Source organism: Ciona intestinalis, chromosome 2 (genome assembly GCF_000224145.3).
Source record: "Ciona intestinalis chromosome 2, KH, whole genome shotgun sequence".
In the NCBI taxonomy this organism is placed as follows: domain Eukaryota; kingdom Metazoa; phylum Chordata; class Ascidiacea; order Phlebobranchia; family Cionidae; genus Ciona; species Ciona intestinalis.
In genome coordinates, this window is record NC_020167.2 from 2,672,233 (window position 1) to 2,692,962 (window position 20,730).

The window sequence follows — 20,730 nt, forward strand, 5'->3', positions numbered from 1 at the left end:
CTTGAATATTTCGTACAGTTTGATTTTGTCTCATAAAACTAGTTTTAGATTTAAAAAAAAACACCGAGATATAAGCATGAAGAAAATAGGCAGGGGTTAATATGACTTTAACTTGAGATAAAAACAACAACAAAATATCGGTTTAACGTTATATATGTGAAATTTACATCGCAAAAAAAACTAGCACAGCAACCTGTTAAATACGGTACAAGTTGCAGAATACTGCTAATGTAAATATATTTCAATTCAGAGTCCCATCTTCCCCCACATTTGTAGTTTTGTATGTTTTCATTGCCTAGTGATTTTAGTAATTTATACCTCAGGGGTTATTCAACTATAAGATACTGATATAATAAAAAGATAATATTTTGAAAATATATTCGAAATTTGGTCATTTGCACTTGGTGATAATTTATGAGAAGTGGCTTGTGCCAAAAAGAGAGTAGTAATACCCAATTTGTAGCAAAAGTAAAAACTTTATCAATAGTTATAATCAATTTTCCGTTTTTACAAGTTCATATACATTTGTAGGATACAATATTTATCCATTGATTTTCGAACATTACCCATTGTCGTTCAAACAATACCAATTGTTATGCAATAATATAATGTATAGGTAACATGTTAAAAACTATAGCAGTAGGGCAAGAAAAAATGTTTAGACTTAATTTTCAAACCGTACAGTATTATTTCGTGTTATTTACGTATATTCCTATATTTATAAATACACTTAATAATTAAAATTAACATTGATTTTAAACTGTCCTATCTTACCCTGTGTGTTTTCGAATTTGTAAAATTTCACTTGTTGTGCGGATAGCTAAATAACTCCGTGTGTGTTTTATTATATTTTATTAAATTGTTGTCAATTAAAAAAGGAATAATAGTACTAATTCGGGGTATTACCCCAAAACCGTCATCTATTTTGATTTTGGAAATGTTTGGCAAAATGTGCTTAAGTGTCCTATTTTCCCCCATTGTACTATATATACTATTGTAAAATATGGGAAACCTATAGCACATAATGTTCCATATTTTCTATCGTTTTTTTAAACAATTGACAACGCGTTTTAGGCACATGAGGATACGGTTATATAATTCTTAGATAGTTCTTTGTTCACTATATATAGTAGGGTGGGGAAAGATGGGACACCTTTTCAATCTATTTTTTCCTCCAATTTGGTAGTAAATGAACATTCAACGATTTTTTATGAAACTTTATCCTCACGGCTCCCATAGATCGTTGTTAATTGTTTAAAACACGATCAGGATATTTGGTTATTATGTGTTAAAGGTGTCCCATCTTCCCTCACCCTACTATACCGTGTGGAAAAATGAACAATATAACATCTTACCCTAACATAATTACCCAACTGAGGATAAAACAAACTCTGTGTTTTTATTATTAAATGTAACAAGCTTATTCAAATCAAATTCACATACCGATTTAGTATCCAATGGAAAAACTACAGATTGCTTCAGTTTACACCACCTCCCCTTTTACATTACGTGTTGGGCAAAGAATAACTAGGCCAAGTAAACGAAAACGGGTCGCGAAGGTTCAATAAGATTGTATAAACCACTATAGGCGTATATATTTTGACTTTTTTCCTAAAAGTTAGTTGTATTGTTGTTTTTATCGTGTTTGAAGGAAGTTCGTTTTTAATGAGCAAAGTATAAACTTATATAAATGATAAGTATGTACAATTGTACACCACACGCGTAATAGGTTTAGATGTAATCTACGAACTTACGTTTTCGAGTTGTTGTTTTTATTGTCATTTTCTTTATGTTGTTTAACGATGTCTGACGACATGGCAACAAATCTTAACAAAATACAAAACACTAAAAATAACAAACACGAACATTAACGAAAACACATATACTTTAACAGGACAAGTTTCTTTTAAAAAGAAATAACCGACCCATTGCTGTCATAATGTTATTTATACGCTCACACCTGTACCTGTTCCGTTAAATTTCTTACTACTTGGTTGATACGCACACCTGATAGGAATTGACTATACCTGTGTGGTCGGCAACATTCTGCAGCAGCACTTACCGTAGTGTACCAAAGCATATATTTAGTTTAACACACATGCATGATTAGACAACTCACTAGCGTCTATTGGTGGTAAAACATTTGTAATACAACACATTCAAACAAGAAACGTTTCGGTCAAAAAACAAATCGTGGTTGGTAAACAAACGAAATTCAGTTGCAACATATTATCGCTCAGCAATTTTGACTTTTTGTACAACTAATATGGTATCGGAAACGTCACGATCAGCGTTCAAATACGACACATGCGCGGTTGTTCAGTCGAGGTCAATGTCGGTGGGAACTTCAAAAATCTTCGGTTCGTCTTCAGTTTCTTCCATTTTATCTTGGCCAAGGTCGGGGGCTTCATTTGATTTCTGCTTCGCAAAGCTCGAAAAATCCGGCATGTCCTGAGCACCGGTGAAATTGAACATTCCCGGCATTTCCTTTCTCATTCGTTCAGCCTCCGCCTAATGAATGCCGTAGATTGGTAAAGGCTTTAAAAATAACTAAAACACCAGTTACCCTTTCTCGTTCTTCTTGTTCTTTTTTTGCTTTCTCCTGCGCCTTTTGAGCTTTCTTTACTCTTTTTATTCTTGCCGCGATTTCCTTTTCTTTCTTCTTTCTCTCACGCGCCATTGTGTGTTCTCGAATTTTTGTTGCCTGCAAATGAAACAAATTTGATATTACCGAATTCGACCCGCCCATTTTTGAGTTTTTCTTGAGTAACACATTAAAGATTAAATTTCTATGTAGACAGACTGCTTTGGGGCAGAGTCGTATAAACACCGAGTAGTCCAACTGCCGTCTATGTGTGTCCAAAATAGAGCAAAAGTGGTGACTTTGACAATGGGTTTAAACGAACTTGTTAAGTTTTGTTTGTGTTTTCCTATTGTGGGAAGGTGTAAAACAGCTTCTATTTACCTTACCAAACATTTTTTAGAAAAAATGTATAAATTTAGCCGCATTAAATGACTGAAATGTCTCAAATCAACCGCTTCTAATTCTAATTTTTGACTTTTTTTGACACAGAAAACAAATAACACATGTTTTTTACATTTTTCAACCTTTAAATTTGTTTTTAGGCCCAAGTTTTTCTGTAATTTATCGAAAAACATACATTTTCCCTATACCTACTGTGTTATTTTGGACCCAAATTGCCGTTCAATATGTGTTTTACGTAACAATGGGTTGGTCTACTCGTTATTTCTATGGCTCTGCTTTAGGGTACGCGAAAACACCAAGCGAGGGGAAATACCCCATAATTTGCGAATCAAATTTCCAACATTAGGCCTCTTTACCGAGTCGAACTCGAGTCTAGACTAGATATTTGACAAACAAAAATGAAATTGTGTGGGCAATTTGTAACTTATACCCTGTTTACAATCTTGGGTGAGTCACGTACGCTTTTTTAATGTATTTTTTTTTATATTGCAAGCCGATTTTTAAAAGTTACTTTTATATCAAAACTAAATAAAATGTTGCGACTTCCGAATGAATTTCTCGTATAACTAATATCACAAAGTCTCAATAATAATTTAGTAACTTTTTTGGTATTTAATTTGGAACTAAATTATGTTATTATTATTATTATAACGGCTATTTTACAGAGCAAGTTTATGGAAGAAATGGTCGCGAGTATGATTCATCCAAGGCAAGTGCAAGGAATCGTGACACCCTTGGATTAAGACCAAGAGATTTAATTCATAAAACGCTTCGTTTCGAGACACCTCGTGCACCTCATGAAAAATTAGTGTTGGAACAGTTGGTGAAGATATACAAGCGTGACATTAAGCCAATGGAGGATGCATACAACTATAACTATTTGCCAATTCGTACAGATGTAACAGGTGAATGAAAAGTAACGTATAAACGGTTTCCCAGACTGGGCCTTATAAACTTAAAAAGGTCGCCAAGCCCGAGAGTATACCAATTTAACACAAAGATGTATTTATACTATTTATAGTGAAGTGTCACAAAAGTTTAGTTAGAAAAGGTGAGCTCTAAAAGGTGTCACAAGCAAAACAATATGTAAATCACTGGTGTACTGTGTTCAAGTAACGTGTGTTAATTGCAAAATGGCTAGTATATGTGAGTGTCGGTTAACAATTCAGTTGTGGTTATTTTATTGTTCAAATTATCCCTTTTTGTTGTTTAAGTCGGACAAATTCAATCGAAACCAATTATTTTGTTCTTGGGTCCATGGAGTACAGGAAAAACTTCAATGATCAATTATTTTCTTGACACTGATATTCTCCGGGTCGGTAAGTTAAGGATGTGATAGCGATGTTTAAGTTTGTAAGTTATACTCTTACTTTGACCTGCAAGAAGCACAGGCTTTTTTTGTGTTTTAGTTTATGGTTTCCTATTAATTTGTTTTAGTTTATGGTTTCCTATTAATTTAAATAAATGAAATTGGTAACGATAATTTGTATTTTGTGAGGACATTTTTAGCAATTTTTTTAATCTGGATTTTTGTCCTAAGAGTTTTTTTATGTACAGTTTTGCGCGTATTTTGCATACAAGTTTTTTAGGCATTAAATATTACCAACAAGCTATTTGCAGAATGATTGATAGTAAAAGCTTCCCAAACAGAGGATTTGGGAGAAAAGCAATTTTTGTTAGCTAAAGTGTTGCACACAGTAACAGAAAAGTACTGGTACATAATTTCTTGCTCTTTAGGTGCTGAGCCCACCACATCAGAGTTTACTGTAGTGGGTTATGAGACAAGCATAAAAAACACAGAAGGTGCTGTACTTGTGTCAGATAAGATGAAAGAATTTTCGCCACTGGAAAAATATGGGCAAGGGTTCATAGAAAAGTTTGGCGGTATCGGACTACCTCATCCTTTACTAAAGAAAGTGACCTTTGTTGACACACCAGGTAAATGCACATTATAGTTGGTGAACTGGATGTAAAGTGCAGGAACAACACTACTTCACCTTTATAGTAAATGCACAATACCATTGAACGAATTTAAGAGACCACCTCATTTTAATGATTGTGTGACACACTTGACCAACAGGTATCATAGAAAATCGCAAGCAGCAAGAAAGAGGTTATCCATTCAATAAAGTCATGCAATGGTTTATTGATCACGCCGCACTTATTTTTGTTGTGTTTGATCCAACGAAGTTAGATGTTGGATCTGAACTTGAAACTTTGTTTCAACAGTTAAAAGGAAAAGAATCTCAAATAAGGTAAAAAACAGGTTATGTGATCATCAATTGAAAGACGAAAAGTTGGGACTCCCCACTCGAACTATGAAAATCAAAACACAACTTCTTAAGTCTACTTTTATATGTAATCATCAATAATTCTGTTGGTTAAGTTCTGTAAAACTACAGTGGATTATTCTGAGCATAAACCAAACATTAATCATTCAGGATAATACTAAACAAAGCAGACAGCATCGCATCACAGGAGTTAATGCGAGTGTACGGAGCATTGTTTTGGAGCTTGGCCCCGCTAATTAATGTAACAGAACCACCACGTGTTTACACTGGATCCTACTGGCCTTATGAATACAAACTCAACACAAACAGCGATCTATTTAAACAAGAGGAAGTATCTGTACTGCAGGTTTATTTATTAATGAATACCTTAAATATTTTAACATGGTCAGAGTCTAGTATTTTAACAAAAGCAAATACCTTGTGGGAAAAATTGTCTACATTTAAATTAGATAACTACTGCCTTACCTACCCCTTTTTTACTGTTGTATGAATAGGTTAAAGCGGTATTCTAAACTATGCAGTTTTCAGGATCTAAATGACATCATTGAAAATCGCCTGGAGAATAAAATCGCATTGATTCGACAGCACGCAGTGCGTGTGCGAATTCATGCACTTTTAGTTGATGAATACCTTGCTAAGTTCAAAACTGAAAGAAGCTTTTTAAGCAACCAAGAGCAAGTAAAATATGAAATTCTTAACAATCCAAAGAGATTCGACATTTATAAAGCAGTAACTTCTAAGCACAACATCAGTCCGTTTGATTTACCCGACCCTGAGATTTACAAGGATTTTTTCACACACAACCCACTAACTGAATTCATGTCTTTGGAACAGCATTGTGGGTATTTCTCAGGTTGCCCAATGGATGACCTTGAAACTGCCATCACAACAAGTTTACCTGGTCTACTACCATCTGTCAACCAACTAAGTAAAACTGAACTGTAAGACTTTTATTCTTCTGTTAACTTAGCTTGACTGTTCACTGTATTTGCATTATTTCTCCAAGTTCCTGTGTGCTCAAAGCACTTTGTAACCAAATGTTTTAACAAATTACATACATTTATGTTTTTAATTGCTTTGGAGAGTTTCTTTAATTCAACTAATAAAAGGGTTTAAATTTTACCTTTGGTTTGATTTCCTTTAACAAATCATGAATTTCATCGTCGTAATCAATCTTTTGGGCGACTTCAAAGTTGTGGCAAGCCTCTGCCCAATTTCCAAGAAATTTGTCAGCCTTACCAAGAACCTGCATGGCACAAGATTGTTGCAAGTTGCAACCAATGACAAGTTGCAACCAATGATATTGCAAGTTGCAACCAATGATATAAAGTGAAAGGAAAACACAGTAATACTCAACACACCTTGTATGCAGCTGCAGAATCTGGGTTAATTTCAAGTGCCTTCTTTGCATCACGTGTGGCAGCATTTGGTTTTGCCAACCGTAAGTATGCTCTAAAAATAATGCAGGTTATTTAATTGTTTATAGATATCCCAATTAAGTTCAACTTAGCAATTTAAAACCCCATATCTTTATTGCAATTATCAAATCTACAAACTTACGTTCCTCTCTTTACAAATAGAACAGTCTTCGTATTATCCAATTTGATTCCAGCAGTAAAATGTTCAATAGCTCCTTCGTTGTCTCCATTACTCATTGCTTCCATGCCCAGTCTTCTCATCTTCATAGCCTAAAGTACACACAGTGGTCAGTGAACAATGTCAACAGTTTCCTCACCCCTATATTTTTATACTGATGACAACTGTCCTCATAAGTTATTATTTAATATCCTGGTAAAAACAATTACCTCATCCTGCTCCTCTTCCGTTGCTTCTTTTGAGTCATCGCCCATGTCTTGAGGTGGATCAGTATCACCAGGAATCACTCCTTCCATGTCGATATCTGAAAAAAGCAATGTTTCTGCTGATCTTACTTTATCAAAATGCAGACCAAAGCAGGGGCTTAGACAGTAATTTACAAAGGGCAAGCGGGTGGGGTTAAACTTTATTATAAAACATTGCTTTATGCTACAAGGTATGGTTACTTTATGCATTATATAAAAAGGATCCGCATCACATTCTGACTACGCCACTAAAGCAAGGCAAGGTCCTATCTACTTTTTCATACCAAGATCACTTTCCTCATCTTCTTCTTCCTCCTCTTCCTCAGAACTTTCCTTCTTTGACCATGCTGACTTTCCTGAAGCAGCTTCAGCATATGATGGTTTGTCACCATTAGCTTCAGTTGCAGGCGGATCTGGCAATGTTGCTTTCATGCTAAAAATAAATTGTTTTTATTTTTGATGTAAGGGTAAAATAAAATTCATATATATATATATATATATTATATATAACTTTTTTACATAAATATTTGTTTGATGTTTCAAGTGTATTATCATTTATATTAAAATACAATAAAAATTAACAACATTAAAACTAGAATCCGTATATAAACATTGCTTTGCCTATATATCAAATAAAACCTATCCCGGTATGTTAAGATTAACAAAAATTCCTACAATGAAACAACAACATATTATATGTAAAATCAATATTGCTTACTCATCAACAAGCCAGTCTTTAAGGAATTTCAATTCAGGTGTATGGAGAATTGAAGTGTTGAACTTGATAAGTTTAATGAACTGCTCCAGCATGCTTAGCTTATCTTTTGTAATTCCGAATGCCTCCATGGCTTCGCAGGTTGTTGTTGTATACTCACCAAGAATATACCTTACTTGCGCTGAAATTGAACAAGATATACTGCGGTGAGTAACATCGGTTTTTGTTTGACAAAACTTAAATGAAAATATAAAATTAAAAGTTAACTACATAAAATGTAAAATTAAACGTTAACTCCATAACACCGCTCAGCACAACGTGCTCTTTGTAAACAACAACCGCTGCAATGGAATTAAGAACACGCTCGAATTTTGTCACGCTTCGTTGAATGTCGATAAGTAAACAAACTAAAAACAATAACTTTGGCGCGAAAGTCGGTAATCCCATTTGGTTTGCATTTACAACCGTTGAAGTTTTGTATTAAATGGTCAAATTTGATTATGCGGAAACTTAAGGTATACAGGCCTCAGCAATATTGTAGTTAAAATTTCGGATATTTCTTTTATACTAACTTTATGTCAAAAAGTTTTCTTTTTTTGTGATGGGAGGGAAAATTTATATATATGTTTAGCCCGGGAAGCCCGTTGTTGATAAAAGATTTATTTAATAACAAAATAAATGAACATCATAGGGTTGGTCTAACCTCATTTTCAGTAATATTAGTATAGCGACTGTTTTATATTGAAAAAAAAAACAGTTTCGAGGTTAATGGCAAACGCTCCGCCACACGGGTTAGCAATACTCTATATTATTTGCATATCACATGCGTGTATTTATATGTACATAGATCATGTTGTTATTAAAGACAAAGTCAGAAAAATATTTCACTCTTCACCTTATTTTTAAAATTGTAGCATTACAGATTAAAGAAGGCCACTTTCAGCGTTTTAGGTAATCTGGAATAGGTTAATACAATCATGAGTGGTGGTGTTTATGGTGGAGATGAAGTTGGAGCGTTAGTGTTTGATATTGGCTCCAACACTGTACGTGCAGGATATGCTGGGGAAGACTGTCCTAAGGCAGACTTCCCGACCCACTTGGGACTGGAAGTCATTGAACAAATGGAGTCTGATGGAGGAGAAAACAAACCCGAAAGAAAACTCAGCATTGACACAAATCAGTTGATTTTTCCAAAGAAAAACAATAATATCATCACCCCAATGTTAGATGGAATGATCAATGATTGGGATTTGTTTGAGGATGTGATAAATCATACATACAAACGTTATATTCGAAGTGATTCGGAACTTCACCCTGTCCTCATGTCAGAACCTGCATGGAATGAACGAAGTAAAAGAGAAAAGGCATCTGAACTTATGTTTGAAAAATATAATGTGCCAGCTTTCTTTTTGTGCAAGTCACCAGTTCTCTCCGCCTTTGCTAATGGTCGATCCACTGGTGTGGTGCTGGATAGTGGTTCAACACATACTTCTGCTGTTGCAGTCCATGACGGTTATGTGCTTCAACAGCGAATTGTAAAATCACCACTTGGTGGAGACTTTGTGCTCATGCAATGCCGGGAGATGCTTCAATCGCTTAACATTGATGTGATTCCACATTACATGGTTGCTAGCAAAGAAGAGGTTAAGCCAGAAGCTCCACCAAAATGGGAAAAGAAAAAGAATCTACCAGAGGTCACAGAGTCGTGGAGAAAGTACATGATCAATCATACACTGAATGAATTTGTTGTCAATGTTCTACAAGTAGCTGACTCTGAAAATTTTGAACAAGAGCATGTAAACATGCCAAAGGTATATTGTGCTAGATTGCTGGCTATTCTTTTTGTATACATTGTATTACTTCCCACTTGCCTGATTTTAGACATCTAAATTAAGTGATCCTGTCTTAATAGTAAGCATGGTTACTAATTTACTATAATTTTACCCCAACCTAAAATCATTATGTACAGCACAAGCAACCATAGAAACATATTTAAAACAGGTCTCATACACATTTCCGAATGGCTACAACAGAGAGTTTGGTGTTGAGCGGCTTTCCGTTGTGGAAAATCTATTTAACCCATCTAGGATCCGAGGTGCTGCACCAAACTCTATGCTTGGTGTGCCACATGTTGTCTCTAGCTGTATTAACATGTGTGATGTGGACATCAGACCAGGGTTGTATAATAGTGTCATTGTAACAGGTGGAAATAGCCTTCTGCAGGTTCGTTTAGAATTAACTTGACCTTTTAAGTTTGAATTTTTTGAACAACATAGAACATACGGTGCCACTACAAAGTAGTTAGCGCGCCTGCCTCTAACCCAGAGGTAATGGGTTAAAGGCTTGGCGATGCTACTATTGTGGAAATACGTGTTCTTAGGCAAGACACGTAACAGCAATTTCTCACCTTTCTCAAATTCTCATTCTTACATAATACGAATAAAATCAAAAAAAATAAAACCCACAAAATAGCATACATTGTAACTCAAGCTGGAACGAGGGTATGAAACAACACTTGTGTTATAACAACTGTCATTTTCCGGCTATGTGAGGACAAAGTCAGTTACATTCAAGTTCATTTTAAGTTAAACAAACAATACTTTGACTCTTTAAATATTTAAAGTGTTGTGTTTTTAGTTTTTACCCTATTACTCACTGTTCTGTTAAACCACTATGGAAACAGTAATAAAAACATTATTTTATAATATCCACCGCTAAAAATTTAATGCTAAATCAGTTATCCTTTGGTTTTGTTGTTAAATATATAACTGCACTGCTGCAGTATAAACTTGTACTATTCGTTTAAAATTATTCCAGGGATTCACCGAACGTCTAAGTAATGAACTAGCAAGTAAAACTCCTCCCAGTATGAAACTCAAAATAAATGCAAGTACAAGCTCTCTTGAGCGCAAATTCTCCCCATGGATTGGTGGTTCCATTCTTGCCTCTCTCGGTACTTTCCAACAGATGTGGATCTCGAAGCTGGAGTATGAAGAAGGGGGGAAAACATGTGTGGACCGCAAGTGTCCTTGAATTTATTTGCAATGACTTCAAAAATAATATTGAATTTTAAGGCCAGATTGGTTAAATTCTTGGTCGATTCACTTTGCAGCATTTCAACAGTAGAACTGCCATTCTTGATTTGTTGTATAAAATAAAATCGTGTGAAAAGGTAGCACAGATATGTCAAGTAAAATGATGTTTACTAAGTAAGTTTGTTGTAGGTGAATGCAATCACTTTCAATGTCACACAAGCAGTAAGGAAGACCTTCACATTGAATTTAACATTGTTTATTTCTTCTTCTTTTGCTTTTTTTAGTTCATCAGCACTTGGAGCAGCTCCTGGCATTCCACCCAACCGAAACATAGTTTTAATGTTTGAACTAGTTACTACTCACTTAATACCTAGGAGAATTTTAATTTGTATAATTTAATGTAAAGTAAAAAGAAGGTGACTTTGTAATTTATGACATAGCTTAACAACACATACATAGGGTATAGAAAATTAGAAATTCAACGTTTATTAAAAGGTCTTCCAGGGTCCATATTGGGAACAGTTTTTTTCCTGTGAGATGGTAAAGTAATGTAGTTATTCCGCTGAATGTCCATTGCTTTTTTGTTAAAAGAGGTTGGATACATCTGAAGAAGTTTATTTTTTGTTTCCTTGTCCACTGATCCATCCAGTGTTTGGCCTTTCTTTTGCAATTCTGCTTGTGTAGTCAACTCCGCTTGCTGCTTTTTCTCGCAAGTAAGCAAAGTCGCTAACTCTTTTGAGCATCTGGAGTTCATGAAATCATTGTCAGAGAGACAGTTTAACAAGTCGTTGTATTGATCCGTACACTTGTTTTGCACTCCACTTGTTCTTGACGCTTTCTCAATCTTATCCTTTAGAACTAAAGGGTGGAAAGTCTTTAACTTTGGTCCTGCCCTCGGGTGGGTTAAATATGCTAATTTTTTGTTGATGTCCACTATTCGTTTCGACATTTTACTATTTCAACCTAACGTACAACCGAATACAACACACTTTTCATTGAAAAATTAGTTTACTAATTTTGATATGCATGTTTTGTCTTTCAGTGTTCTCATAAGAATGTGTATTTTTACCAATAGACTCTTTAAATTAAAAATGGTACAATATTTACAAGTATTTCATTGATAAATTCACTGATAAAATATAAAAAAAACATGTAGCGAGTTAATAGTTTTAACATATTCGAACTATTTATTCATTTTTCTTATTTTATAACCTTTGTTTCTATTGTTAAAAAAACGAAAAATAATTCGGTAACACTGATAACGAAAGCACTGCGCTCGAGACTAAATCCGGTCTCTTTTCAACACAGTGCAGGATGGCCGTGGGTAAAAATAAACGCCTGACCAAAGGGGGCAAAAAGGGTGGAAAAAAGAAGATGTAAGTGATAATATTTAATTAAAATATTTAAAAATAGTTTACAGATCCAGAAAAATTGCCAATAAGATATTATTATAGTCAGTTGATCCAGATGTAGACGGATAATAATAGGCATAGTGATATTGTACTATCGAAACATTTTCTATTTTTTACGAGTGTTTTTTCTTAAGCGTCGACCCATTCTCCAAGAAGGATTGGTATGATGTAAAGGCTCCAGCCGTGTTCAAAAACCGTCAAATCGGTAAAACTTTGGTGTCAAGAACCGTTGGAACAAAAATTGCAGCTGATGGTTTAAAAGGCCGAGTCTTTGAGTGCAATCAGGTAAACACATTTCTTTATTATACATACATAATAATCTAGTTGACATAGATAACTTTATTAAAGTTTAATAATAAATTTTTCTATTTTTTTGGTCAAATAGCAAGGGTTCTTTAACTATGAGTAAACAGGTTAGGTCCAAGAGATTTCCTTTTGACCAAATTCTCAAAAACAGTGTAAATTATACTGTACATTCAAACCACGCTATACGTACCAGATTATTTACGCAAACTATCATAATTAATTTGACATTTCAGGACATGCATGTATAGTATGTTATATGCGCATGTGCACATTGTAGGGATGTGCTGAAGTTGAAAAAGCTTGGGTTCGCCGAGCTTTAACGAAAAGCTCGGCACGAATGCGTCGCTAATTAAAATAATACAGAACTCGTGGTTTGCGGTTAAAGACGCGTCTCGTTTCGTAATTTTTACTGTTGCAAAATGTAAAATTCATACAAAACGTGTTTAATTAAAAAAATATTTATAATTGTTACAGCTAGTGGCGCAACTAGCAAGTTTCTACGCATGTTCATCTTGGATAATGTAACGGTTATATTCGACTATAGATATTACAAAGTATCGTCCTGGCCGGAGCTTGGACAGAAGCCAAAAAACATCGTTTGATGCCACCGCACGAGAACCAGAGTTTCATTACGTCATTTTTCACCAGAATAAATTCACAACGATTGCTTCGTTTGTTACGTGTGGAATGTATGCTACCGCATGCGTCTTCCTTTATTTCATCTGCCGACGCAGAGTGTAAAAATATGACGCTCATACACGATGTTTTGATCTCATGGCTGGTTGGGCTGCCCAACTTGGGCAGTGGGCACATTCTCCCGATTGTTATATTATGAAACGTCATAATTAATAGTTAAATTGCGATAGGACACGTGACGTAATAATTGAATAAAAAATTGTTCCAATTGCAAGTGAAGAAATGTTATATTGAATGCAACGCGTGTGTGTGCGTCTTAGCACTTTCTGGCTGCGTGCGTGTCTGCGGTAAAGGGGGTTGGCATGTGCTTGCAAAACCGTGGTTGCAGCAATTTATATTATTTCATTATAAAAAAGTTTAAGGGTTTTTGGCTTTTTATTTAAAATCTCATACGCAAACATAGGGCTTGTGTAATTCGTCACCGGCTGTAATTCGATACGGGCAAATTGCTGACGTTGCGATTCGTTTTTTGCGAGAGAGCAAATTCACAACGAACAAAAAACAATTAAAGAGAAAGCTACGCTGACTAGTCTCGTTATCTCTTAGTAGCTTTACTTTTTTTCATTTTCAATATTTTTCGCTCTTGCGTGCAACAAGACGCTCGGGCACGAGCTTTTGAGTTCGGGCTCGGCTTGGCACATCCCTAGCACATTGTAATTATTTTATAATTTTGAGATTATACTTAATGAATTGCAGGCTGATTTGCATGGCGACGAATCAACTTATCGAAAGATGAAGTTGATTGTTGAAGATGTTCAAGGCAAACATTGTCTCACCAACTTCCATGGCATGAGTCTCACCAGGTATTATTTTATATCAGTAGATTTCTTGGGTATTAGGGCTTGTCGGTGATAATTTTGTTTAAGTGAAGTTCCTAAGGACCCAGGATTTGGGCAGGAGACCGATGCTATAACTCACTGGATATTAACTGTCAGCTCCTTTTAATTTACATTATTTATAAAACTCTATTTTTTTAGTGTATTCCATTTTTAATTTCTATTAAACCACTATTTACAGGGACAAGTTATGCTCAATGGTAAAAAAGTGGCAAACATTGATCGAAGCATCATGTGATGTATCAACCACTGACGGATACAAGGTCCGTATGTTCTGCATTGGATTCACTCACAGGAGAAGCAATCAGATCAAAAAAACATCTTACGCCCAACACATGCAGGTGGGATCATTTTAATCTTTCTATTATTATATATGGGATAATTATTACTATTGTATGACGATCCATCTATGTTTTAGTGTTTTTCTCTAAAATGTCAGTGTGTTTTGCAGTGTGGATAATGTGCCAGTGGTACACACTACGCACATTGACAAATTAGAGGTACTGGGTTCTGTGAGCAGCAAACTTTTCTGTACCAGTTGCTAACCATGTTTGTCCATCTTTTAGGTGATTAACATCCGAGCCAAGATGATCGAAATCATGACACGAGAGGTGAACCTCGGTAACCTTCGTGAGCTCGTGAACAAACTCATCCCTGACTCCATTGCTAAGGATATTGAGAAGGCTTGCCAAGGCATTTACCCTCTTCATGATGTTCATATAAGAAAGGTTAAGGTGCTGAAGAAGCCAAAGCTTGACCGTGAGTGAATTTGATTCAGTGATAGTTAAATCTTAATACTCTAGTGTGTTAGTTGTCGGGGTAGGGAGCCAAATGTAGCCGAATCTCTGGTTCTTGACAATTTCCTAAATGCCAAGAAATAAGTTTAGCTTGTATGTTTGTTGGTCACCATTTTTTTTGTGAAACTTGTGTTTTTAATTTCTATGTCTGGGAAGGGTGAAAATATCTGCAACTTGCAATCAGGTAGCACTGTAAAAACGTAAAGTTTTTTACCTTGTCTTTTAGTGTGTTTAATAATTTACCTAGTAACCCATATCATCTATGTTTTATATGCATTGTTTTGTGCAGTTGGTCGATTGATGGAGATGCATGGTGAAGGAAGTGCCAAAACTGGCCAATCCAAGTCCGACACTGGATCCAAGGTGGAACGCTCTGGCGGTGACAGTTATGAACCACCAGTCCAAGATTCCGTTTAAATAATAAAATCGGAAAACAAGTTTATGAGTGTAGTTGGTTGTTGTTACGCGGTAGCTTACCAGTTGCTCAAAAGAGTTTGGTGAAGTAGTGTAGACTGAATTATTCATTTATTGATATAATGTAGAAGTCTTGTTGTGTTACTATGTGTCGATAGATGTTATGCTCTTGCTGTTCTAAGTGAATTTTGGTTACATATATCCATCTGTGGGTAGAATACGCTTGACATGCACTATTTTAAATGGTTAAAGACTAAACCCCTCAATAAGTTTTATTCGAGTATTCCATGGGTTGAATAACGTATTGTTGCTATCAAATGATATACCGCACATTGAATTGCACATCAATTGATTTGGGGTTTGGTCAACTTAAAGTGAGCGAAATTTGACGGTGTTTTTTAATGTTGGTCAATCTGGACGGGAGATGTCGCTAGTGGGTCAAAAAAATTAAAAATCCAGTTCCATCTGTACAAGGTATTAAGTAGAGTATCTATGGTGCGAGTGAAACTTCCGACTTTGTGTGTTGCGTGTAATTGCTGGTTGAATAATAGCTTTCTCATTCAATAGGATTAACATCCCTATAAGCAGTATTTTACTTCGAATGTATTTTGTTAATCTGTTTAATTCAGGCGTTGAAACGCGCACGGGTTTTGTATTCACGATTTATTGCATTGACGCTTTTGTATATGTACTAGGGTAGGAAAAGACGGGATAGCTTTTTATTCTGTTTTCTCGTCCCATTTGGTAGTAAGCAAAAACCATTTAAAAATTTATAAAACGCATCCTTCCGTCACCCACAGACGGTTGTTAATTGGTTAAAACACGATCAGGATATTTGGATAATGTTGTGCTATAAAGATGTCACGTCTGCCCACCGTACCATATCACTTTAACAGTGTCAGTTTTTTTCTAAACTCGATTATCACCTCCGGTTTGTGCGTTGATGCCTGCGTTTATTGTGCGTTTTGGCAATACTTCATTTAGTTGCTCGTGTTGAATGAAATTCTTGCCACTGTAAATGCGAGGTTGGCAAGTAGTTTCGGAGATAGATTTTCCAGTTCCAATTTCGTATACACGGATGCGGGGTCTATATAAAGCTGTGCGACATGCAGATCACAGCACCGGATGCTCAGGACGGTAGGTGGTTGCAGGAAGTTGCGCGTCTGATCAATACAAACAGCGTGTGTGTGCGCGCGTACTGTTTGTTTTAATATAGCGCAAAGCTCTGTGCGGCCGTGTAAGAAACTGGTATGTGCCGCGCAACCTTTGCAACACGGAACCGACGCCGCGTGCCGGCTTGCAATCAGCGTGGCTACCACTTGTGAGGGTGGAGTCTTTGCCTTCCAACTGTTGCATGAGACTAAATGTTAAATAATTTAGACGGAAGAAGTACCGAAAGACTATAGCTTTTGGGAGAAAGTTTATGTCATATATTTAGGACAAACAGTTTAAATGAAGCTGTTGTTGTGGATATTCCTATTTTAAATGCAACTTGATAAGCATCGATTTGAGCACGTGAGGCTGTCGTAATAGGACTCTAGATTAAGTTTGCTTAATGGCACCGACATTTTGCATCAATTTGCCTGCCAGACTGCATATGCTTTATTTGTATAATGGTTCCATGACGCCCAAATACATTTCGCTGTATGGGCTCTGGTAATTCCGGCAGTACTAAATAATTAATGGTAACAGATTGCGTACTTTCCGAAGCGACCAAAATTGTTTGGTAAAGGTAACACTTAACATTTTCTGTCTTGCCATTTTGTTGTTAGACCAGCTGGACAAAGCATACATGGTTGCGAATGAACTACGACCAACTAGAAAGAATTCTGTTTGGCCATGGCTGTGGTTATAAATCGTTCATTAACTGGTATTCGGTAGCAAATTATATCATTTGCACTAACCATTGAAAGACGCTAGCACATTTAAGTAATGGAAAACGCCCATTAGTGATATGGTATACCAGCCGCTACTTTTCATTACGGTATTATCTAGTTGTAAATATGTATGTTCACGTTGTCTTATGATAGGTCCATGTGTAATACTATTCGCTATGCGTTTCTTTCAGTATTTACAAGTTGTAAGCAAACGGACATCAAAACTAAACCGCCGCCATCATGTTTAACCTTGTAATAACAAACTATGCGAGTATGCGAGACTGCGTTTTGACCAAAAAATGATTACATCATCTTTACTCTTTGGTTTTGATAGCGTCGTTTTTCAATTTGACTGGTAAATAAATTCATGTGGTCAAAATTGTGAGGGTACGGTGGACTGTAAAGTTGTTGTCTGTATACTATGCGTGCAAACAAACAGTTGTCTGTTTTCAAACGAGTTTCGACGCCGTTTCGTGGAAAGTTAAAATCTATATTTCAGAACAATATTGTGCATCTGCGTGGTATGCATACCTGTTATTTATTCTTTATAATGCAAAGGTATTTATATGACAGCTTGATTTTATTGCTAAAGCTTAATTAGCATTTCTTAATGCGTCGTTATTGCGAGCTTACAATCATGTAATTGCTTTAAACTCGTTTCAACCGATAATAACCAGCTTTAACGCATATAGTTTAGAACTTTACACGACGTGTTAGTTAAATAAATAAAGAAAACAGCATAAATAGGATGAAGATATTAATGTAACGACACAATCGGTTTAGATTCGGCGAGTGAACGGTCACGTACAAAGCTACATTACGTCATCTAAACGCGGAAACGCGTCTCGCCGAAAGTCGCTAGCAAAAAAAGTAATTTTACGACGATACATCCTCAATTCTCAATCCCTAAGCCGATTCTGCCAGCATGGCGAGACACATTAGGGAGTTAGGGACATATATGTCATCATTTATATTTTCCATAACTTGTAGGTCTTGTATTTCGGTTCGAGTTAAACGCGGCAGTGTTTCTGAAAACTCTTTGGTTAAGAACATCTATTAACTTTGTAAAAAGTAATATCAGCTGGAATGCTAACTCGCTGTTAAACAACCCGATGCAAAACAGACTTCTAACTAGGGGAGGAATCGTTTATTCACTTTCTAGCACAAGCAGAAGTGTAATAAATAATTTAGTCGTTTGTTTTTTGTAGAGATCGACTAATTACCGCCGCAATTTGTGTGTAGAATAAAACCACCGGCATACCAGGTGCAAAGGGCGGTCTATATAGTCTTAAGCAGGTGGTTTCCGCAACCCTATTATTCGCCATAAAGTAATTTAGTCAGTTTGAAACAAAGGCGCTACTTCGTATAAAACGCGTCCGCGGTTCGGTGAGTGCAGCTCTATAAGTTGACAGTGTTCGACAGTGTGGTACACTATACAAGCTGTACTGTGTACCACATGAAAGGGAGACAAGAGTACTAGACTATACTGACTGCAAGACACGCGATGCGATAGATGCAGTAAGTGTAGAAGCGTGTAATGATTGCTTTATTCTTACTGCATTGCCTGACAAGTATACGAACTTGAAATAATCGTTTGTTACTGCTGCTTTACCTTTACCAAAACGGCACGCTGTAATCACTTACATAAGTTTTGTCGCGTGATCGAAACGGATGTGACGTTGTCCAGTCTGAGTTCCCTTTAATCGTCTGCGGAAATGACGACAGCAATGTTAGTCTTGCCTTTGCGTGGCTTATTCTAACCTGCACTCCATTTCCATGAACCACCACGCCCTACTGAACTGCCTTGTTATGTTTTCTTTAATTATAAGCGCTTAGTTGAAGTCAGAGCTGTAAGTTAGTTCAGAGTTTAATTGCTATATTGCGTAACCGCGGGTGTGTTCTATAATTACTTTAATACACCAAGCATCGTGACACGGATAGGTGTTGTTAATATAAGAAGTTATCTTTTTAGCATCGATGGTGTATTGCACGCCCACTGCGCTGTCTATTGTTCTATTGATTTTATTCAACCATTGAAAATGAGTCACAAGACTTGCATCAAAAATGCATGATGTTATAAAAGCGAGCATACAGTAAGCGAGAGGGAAAAGACTGCCTTCGTTATACCGTCATATTAAAATGAGGATATTACACTTTCCGGCTGTGAATAGAGCTTCGTTACAGTGTAAATCTAGTCTCAGGTTGGGGTCGGTGATTCAGAGCACGAAGCTGCGCTGTACCCTGCAGCGACTAATTCCCTCGTGTATTGCCAGCAACCAGCAGGAAATTGGCTTCTGTCGGCTATTTAAACTACGTTATGAATGGAAGTTCGTAAAAATCGTTTAATGGTATAAGCGCTTTCTTTGTAATCACGTGGACAGTAAATTTAGGTTGTTATAGCGCAAGATTCTTTAGGGTCATTCGCACACACAAAACGTTCGCTGTGTATCATTTGTGGAAAGTCGTGACCGAAGCAAGGAATTGTTATTTAGCCGCCTAAGTTTTACCAACCACAACTGCTTTGTGTTTCAGTCTTTATTTTGACTTTCTAAACACTAACTATAAATTGCAATCATGCCTGACCGACCAGACTTAGCTGAAGTGAGCGAATTCGACAAAACCAATCTCAAGAAAGCTAAAACTTGCGAGAAATCTGGTGCCGTTGAAGGTGAGAAATTGTGAAGACTTATTTTACATATGCTTGTTGTTTTACCTGTTTATTTACGGTTCTGATGCTTCTGTTTGCCATTTGCAGGTTACGCGCAGGAGAAGGCCTTGAAGGAAATAGGGCAGTTTCAAAAAGACAAACTGAAACACACCGACACGGAGGTTAAGAATAAACTGCCGACACAACAAGGTTCGTTCCGGTTTGAACAAAATATAGTTTATAATATAGGGCAGGGGTAGGCTTGGAAACGTTTCCATATTTTTTTCGTCCTAGTTGGTAGTAAACAAATAATATTTACCAAAATATAAAACCGTAGTCCAGGGACTCTAAAAGAGCGTTGTTAGTCTTTTATAACACGAACAGGAAATGTTGGAATTAGGCACCAACTCTATCCCATCCTTCTTTACAGTTTAATATCTAAAGTTAACGGCAAAATTGACTAAGCACTAGGTTATAACTCAATTTTTTTACAGAAATTGACCAAGAAAAATCGAACGAATTTTAGGTCAAGAGAAAGAAAAACAAAAACTCTTTAAATATTTCGTAAATCGTTTTGGTCGTCATTTAATATAAGTTTTAGACCAACTGCTAAATTAAGCGGTGTGGTATAATTGTTTAGTCTATAGTACTTGATGGTTAATGTTTTGTTGTGAAGCAAATTTATGCGGGCCGCGCAGGAACTGCCAATCTCTCCTGTAGCGCCCTCTGACGGACGTTAGAATGTAGTCTAAATTGCGGTCGTATTGGGCAATTCTTATTATTCCAGATTTAATTAGCAGTTCTTACACCTTGCTCTTAATCAATTGTAACTCTGTAAATAAATTCCCACTGGTCTTATACGTTTGATCATTTACAA

At 36.2% G+C, this 20,730-nt stretch overlaps 5 protein-coding genes across 5 annotated transcripts; 4 read left to right on the forward strand and 1 right to left on the reverse strand.

The window, feature by feature from the left end:
- Positions 1–2,064: 2,064 nt before the first annotated feature.
- LOC100182212 (putative protein FAM10A4) lies at positions 2,065–8,025 on the reverse strand. Its single transcript, XM_002124780.4, has 8 exons — positions 7,837–8,025; positions 7,403–7,551; positions 7,083–7,177; positions 6,838–6,965; positions 6,639–6,729; positions 6,401–6,523; positions 2,567–2,704; positions 2,065–2,511 (listed from the first exon to the last, which is right to left on the reverse strand). Exons 1-8 carry the CDS (start codon positions 7,962–7,964, stop codon positions 2,320–2,322), a joined length of 1,044 nt encoding a protein of 347 aa, XP_002124816.1. The 5' UTR covers positions 7,965–8,025; the 3' UTR covers positions 2,065–2,319.
- Positions 3,232–6,387, forward strand: LOC104265388 (sarcalumenin-like). The gene is made up of 7 exons (XM_009859304.3): positions 3,232–3,433; positions 3,652–3,891; positions 4,201–4,305; positions 4,724–4,924; positions 5,067–5,241; positions 5,428–5,623; positions 5,806–6,387. Exons 1-7 carry the CDS (start codon positions 3,385–3,387, stop codon positions 6,220–6,222), a joined length of 1,383 nt encoding a protein of 460 aa, XP_009857606.1. The 5' UTR covers positions 3,232–3,384; the 3' UTR covers positions 6,223–6,387.
- A 680-nt stretch (positions 8,026–8,705) lies between the features above and the next one.
- LOC100185398 (actin-like protein 6B) lies at positions 8,706–11,009 on the forward strand. The gene is made up of 3 exons (XM_002123985.5): positions 8,706–9,644; positions 9,835–10,056; positions 10,651–11,009. Exons 1-3 carry the CDS (start codon positions 8,811–8,813, stop codon positions 10,864–10,866), a joined length of 1,272 nt encoding a protein of 423 aa, XP_002124021.1. The 5' UTR covers positions 8,706–8,810; the 3' UTR covers positions 10,867–11,009.
- A 1,072-nt stretch (positions 11,010–12,081) lies between these two features.
- Positions 12,082–15,357, forward strand: LOC100183027 (40S ribosomal protein S3a). The gene is made up of 6 exons (XM_002125286.5): positions 12,082–12,244; positions 12,415–12,565; positions 13,979–14,085; positions 14,300–14,459; positions 14,685–14,877; positions 15,205–15,357. The coding sequence occupies exons 1-6, from the start codon at positions 12,183–12,185 to the stop codon at positions 15,330–15,332; spliced, it is 801 nt and encodes a 266-aa protein (XP_002125322.1). The 5' UTR covers positions 12,082–12,182; the 3' UTR covers positions 15,333–15,357.
- Positions 15,358–19,689: 4,332 nt separating this feature from the next.
- LOC100175998 (thymosin beta-12) lies at positions 19,690–20,713 on the forward strand. Its single transcript, XM_002125842.5, has 3 exons — positions 19,690–19,874; positions 19,962–20,063; positions 20,348–20,713. Exons 1-3 carry the CDS (start codon positions 19,781–19,783, stop codon positions 20,377–20,379), a joined length of 228 nt encoding a protein of 75 aa, XP_002125878.1. The 5' UTR covers positions 19,690–19,780; the 3' UTR covers positions 20,380–20,713.
- The last annotated feature ends 17 nt before the right edge of the window (positions 20,714–20,730 follow it).

What these genes read in the sequence shown, in the direction of transcription:
- LOC104265388 (XM_009859304.3), top strand. Translation starts at nt 3,385, where the DNA reads ATGAAATTGTGTGGGCAATTTGTAACTTATACCCTGTTTACAATCTTG. An exon ending in CACTGATATTCTCCGGGTCG is followed by an intron (nt 4,306 to 4,723) that starts GTAAGTTAAGGA and finishes CTTGCTCTTTAG; the next exon opens with GTGCTGAGCCCACCACATCA. An exon ending in GGAAAAGAATCTCAAATAAG is followed by an intron (nt 5,242 to 5,427) that starts GTAAAAAACAGG and finishes TTAATCATTCAG; the next exon opens with GATAATACTAAACAAAGCAG.
- LOC100182212 (XM_002124780.4), bottom strand. Translation starts at nt 7,964, where the DNA reads ATGGAGGCATTCGGAATTACAAAAGATAAGCTAAGCATGCTGGAGCAG. An exon ending in AGATGAGGAAAGTGATCTTG is followed by an intron (nt 7,178 to 7,402) that starts GTATGAAAAAGT and finishes TGCTTTTTTCAG; the next exon opens with ATATCGACATGGAAGGAGTG. An exon ending in ATTCTGCAGCTGCATACAAG is followed by an intron (nt 6,524 to 6,638) that starts GTGTGTTGAGTA and finishes TGTGCCATGCAG; the next exon opens with GTTCTTGGTAAGGCTGACAA.
- LOC100185398 (XM_002123985.5), top strand. Translation starts at nt 8,811, where the DNA reads ATGAGTGGTGGTGTTTATGGTGGAGATGAAGTTGGAGCGTTAGTGTTT. An exon ending in AGCATGTAAACATGCCAAAG is followed by an intron (nt 9,645 to 9,834) that starts GTATATTGTGCT and finishes TATTTAAAACAG; the next exon opens with GTCTCATACACATTTCCGAA. An exon ending in GTGGAAATAGCCTTCTGCAG is followed by an intron (nt 10,057 to 10,650) that starts GTTCGTTTAGAA and finishes AAATTATTCCAG; the next exon opens with GGATTCACCGAACGTCTAAG.
- LOC100183027 (XM_002125286.5), top strand. Translation starts at nt 12,183, where the DNA reads ATGGCCGTGGGTAAAAATAAACGCCTGACCAAAGGGGGCAAAAAGGGT. An exon ending in AAGGGTGGAAAAAAGAAGAT is followed by an intron (nt 12,245 to 12,414) that starts GTAAGTGATAAT and finishes TTTTTTCTTAAG; the next exon opens with CGTCGACCCATTCTCCAAGA. An exon ending in GAAGAAGCCAAAGCTTGACC is followed by an intron (nt 14,878 to 15,204) that starts GTGAGTGAATTT and finishes TGTTTTGTGCAG; the next exon opens with TTGGTCGATTGATGGAGATG.
- LOC100175998 (XM_002125842.5), top strand. Translation starts at nt 19,781, where the DNA reads ATGCCTGACCGACCAGACTTAGCTGAAGTGAGCGAATTCGACAAAACC. An exon ending in GAAATCTGGTGCCGTTGAAG is followed by an intron (nt 19,875 to 19,961) that starts GTGAGAAATTGT and finishes TGCCATTTGCAG; the next exon opens with GTTACGCGCAGGAGAAGGCC. An exon ending in TAAACTGCCGACACAACAAG is followed by an intron (nt 20,064 to 20,347) that starts GTTCGTTCCGGT and finishes ATTTTTTTACAG; the next exon opens with AAATTGACCAAGAAAAATCG.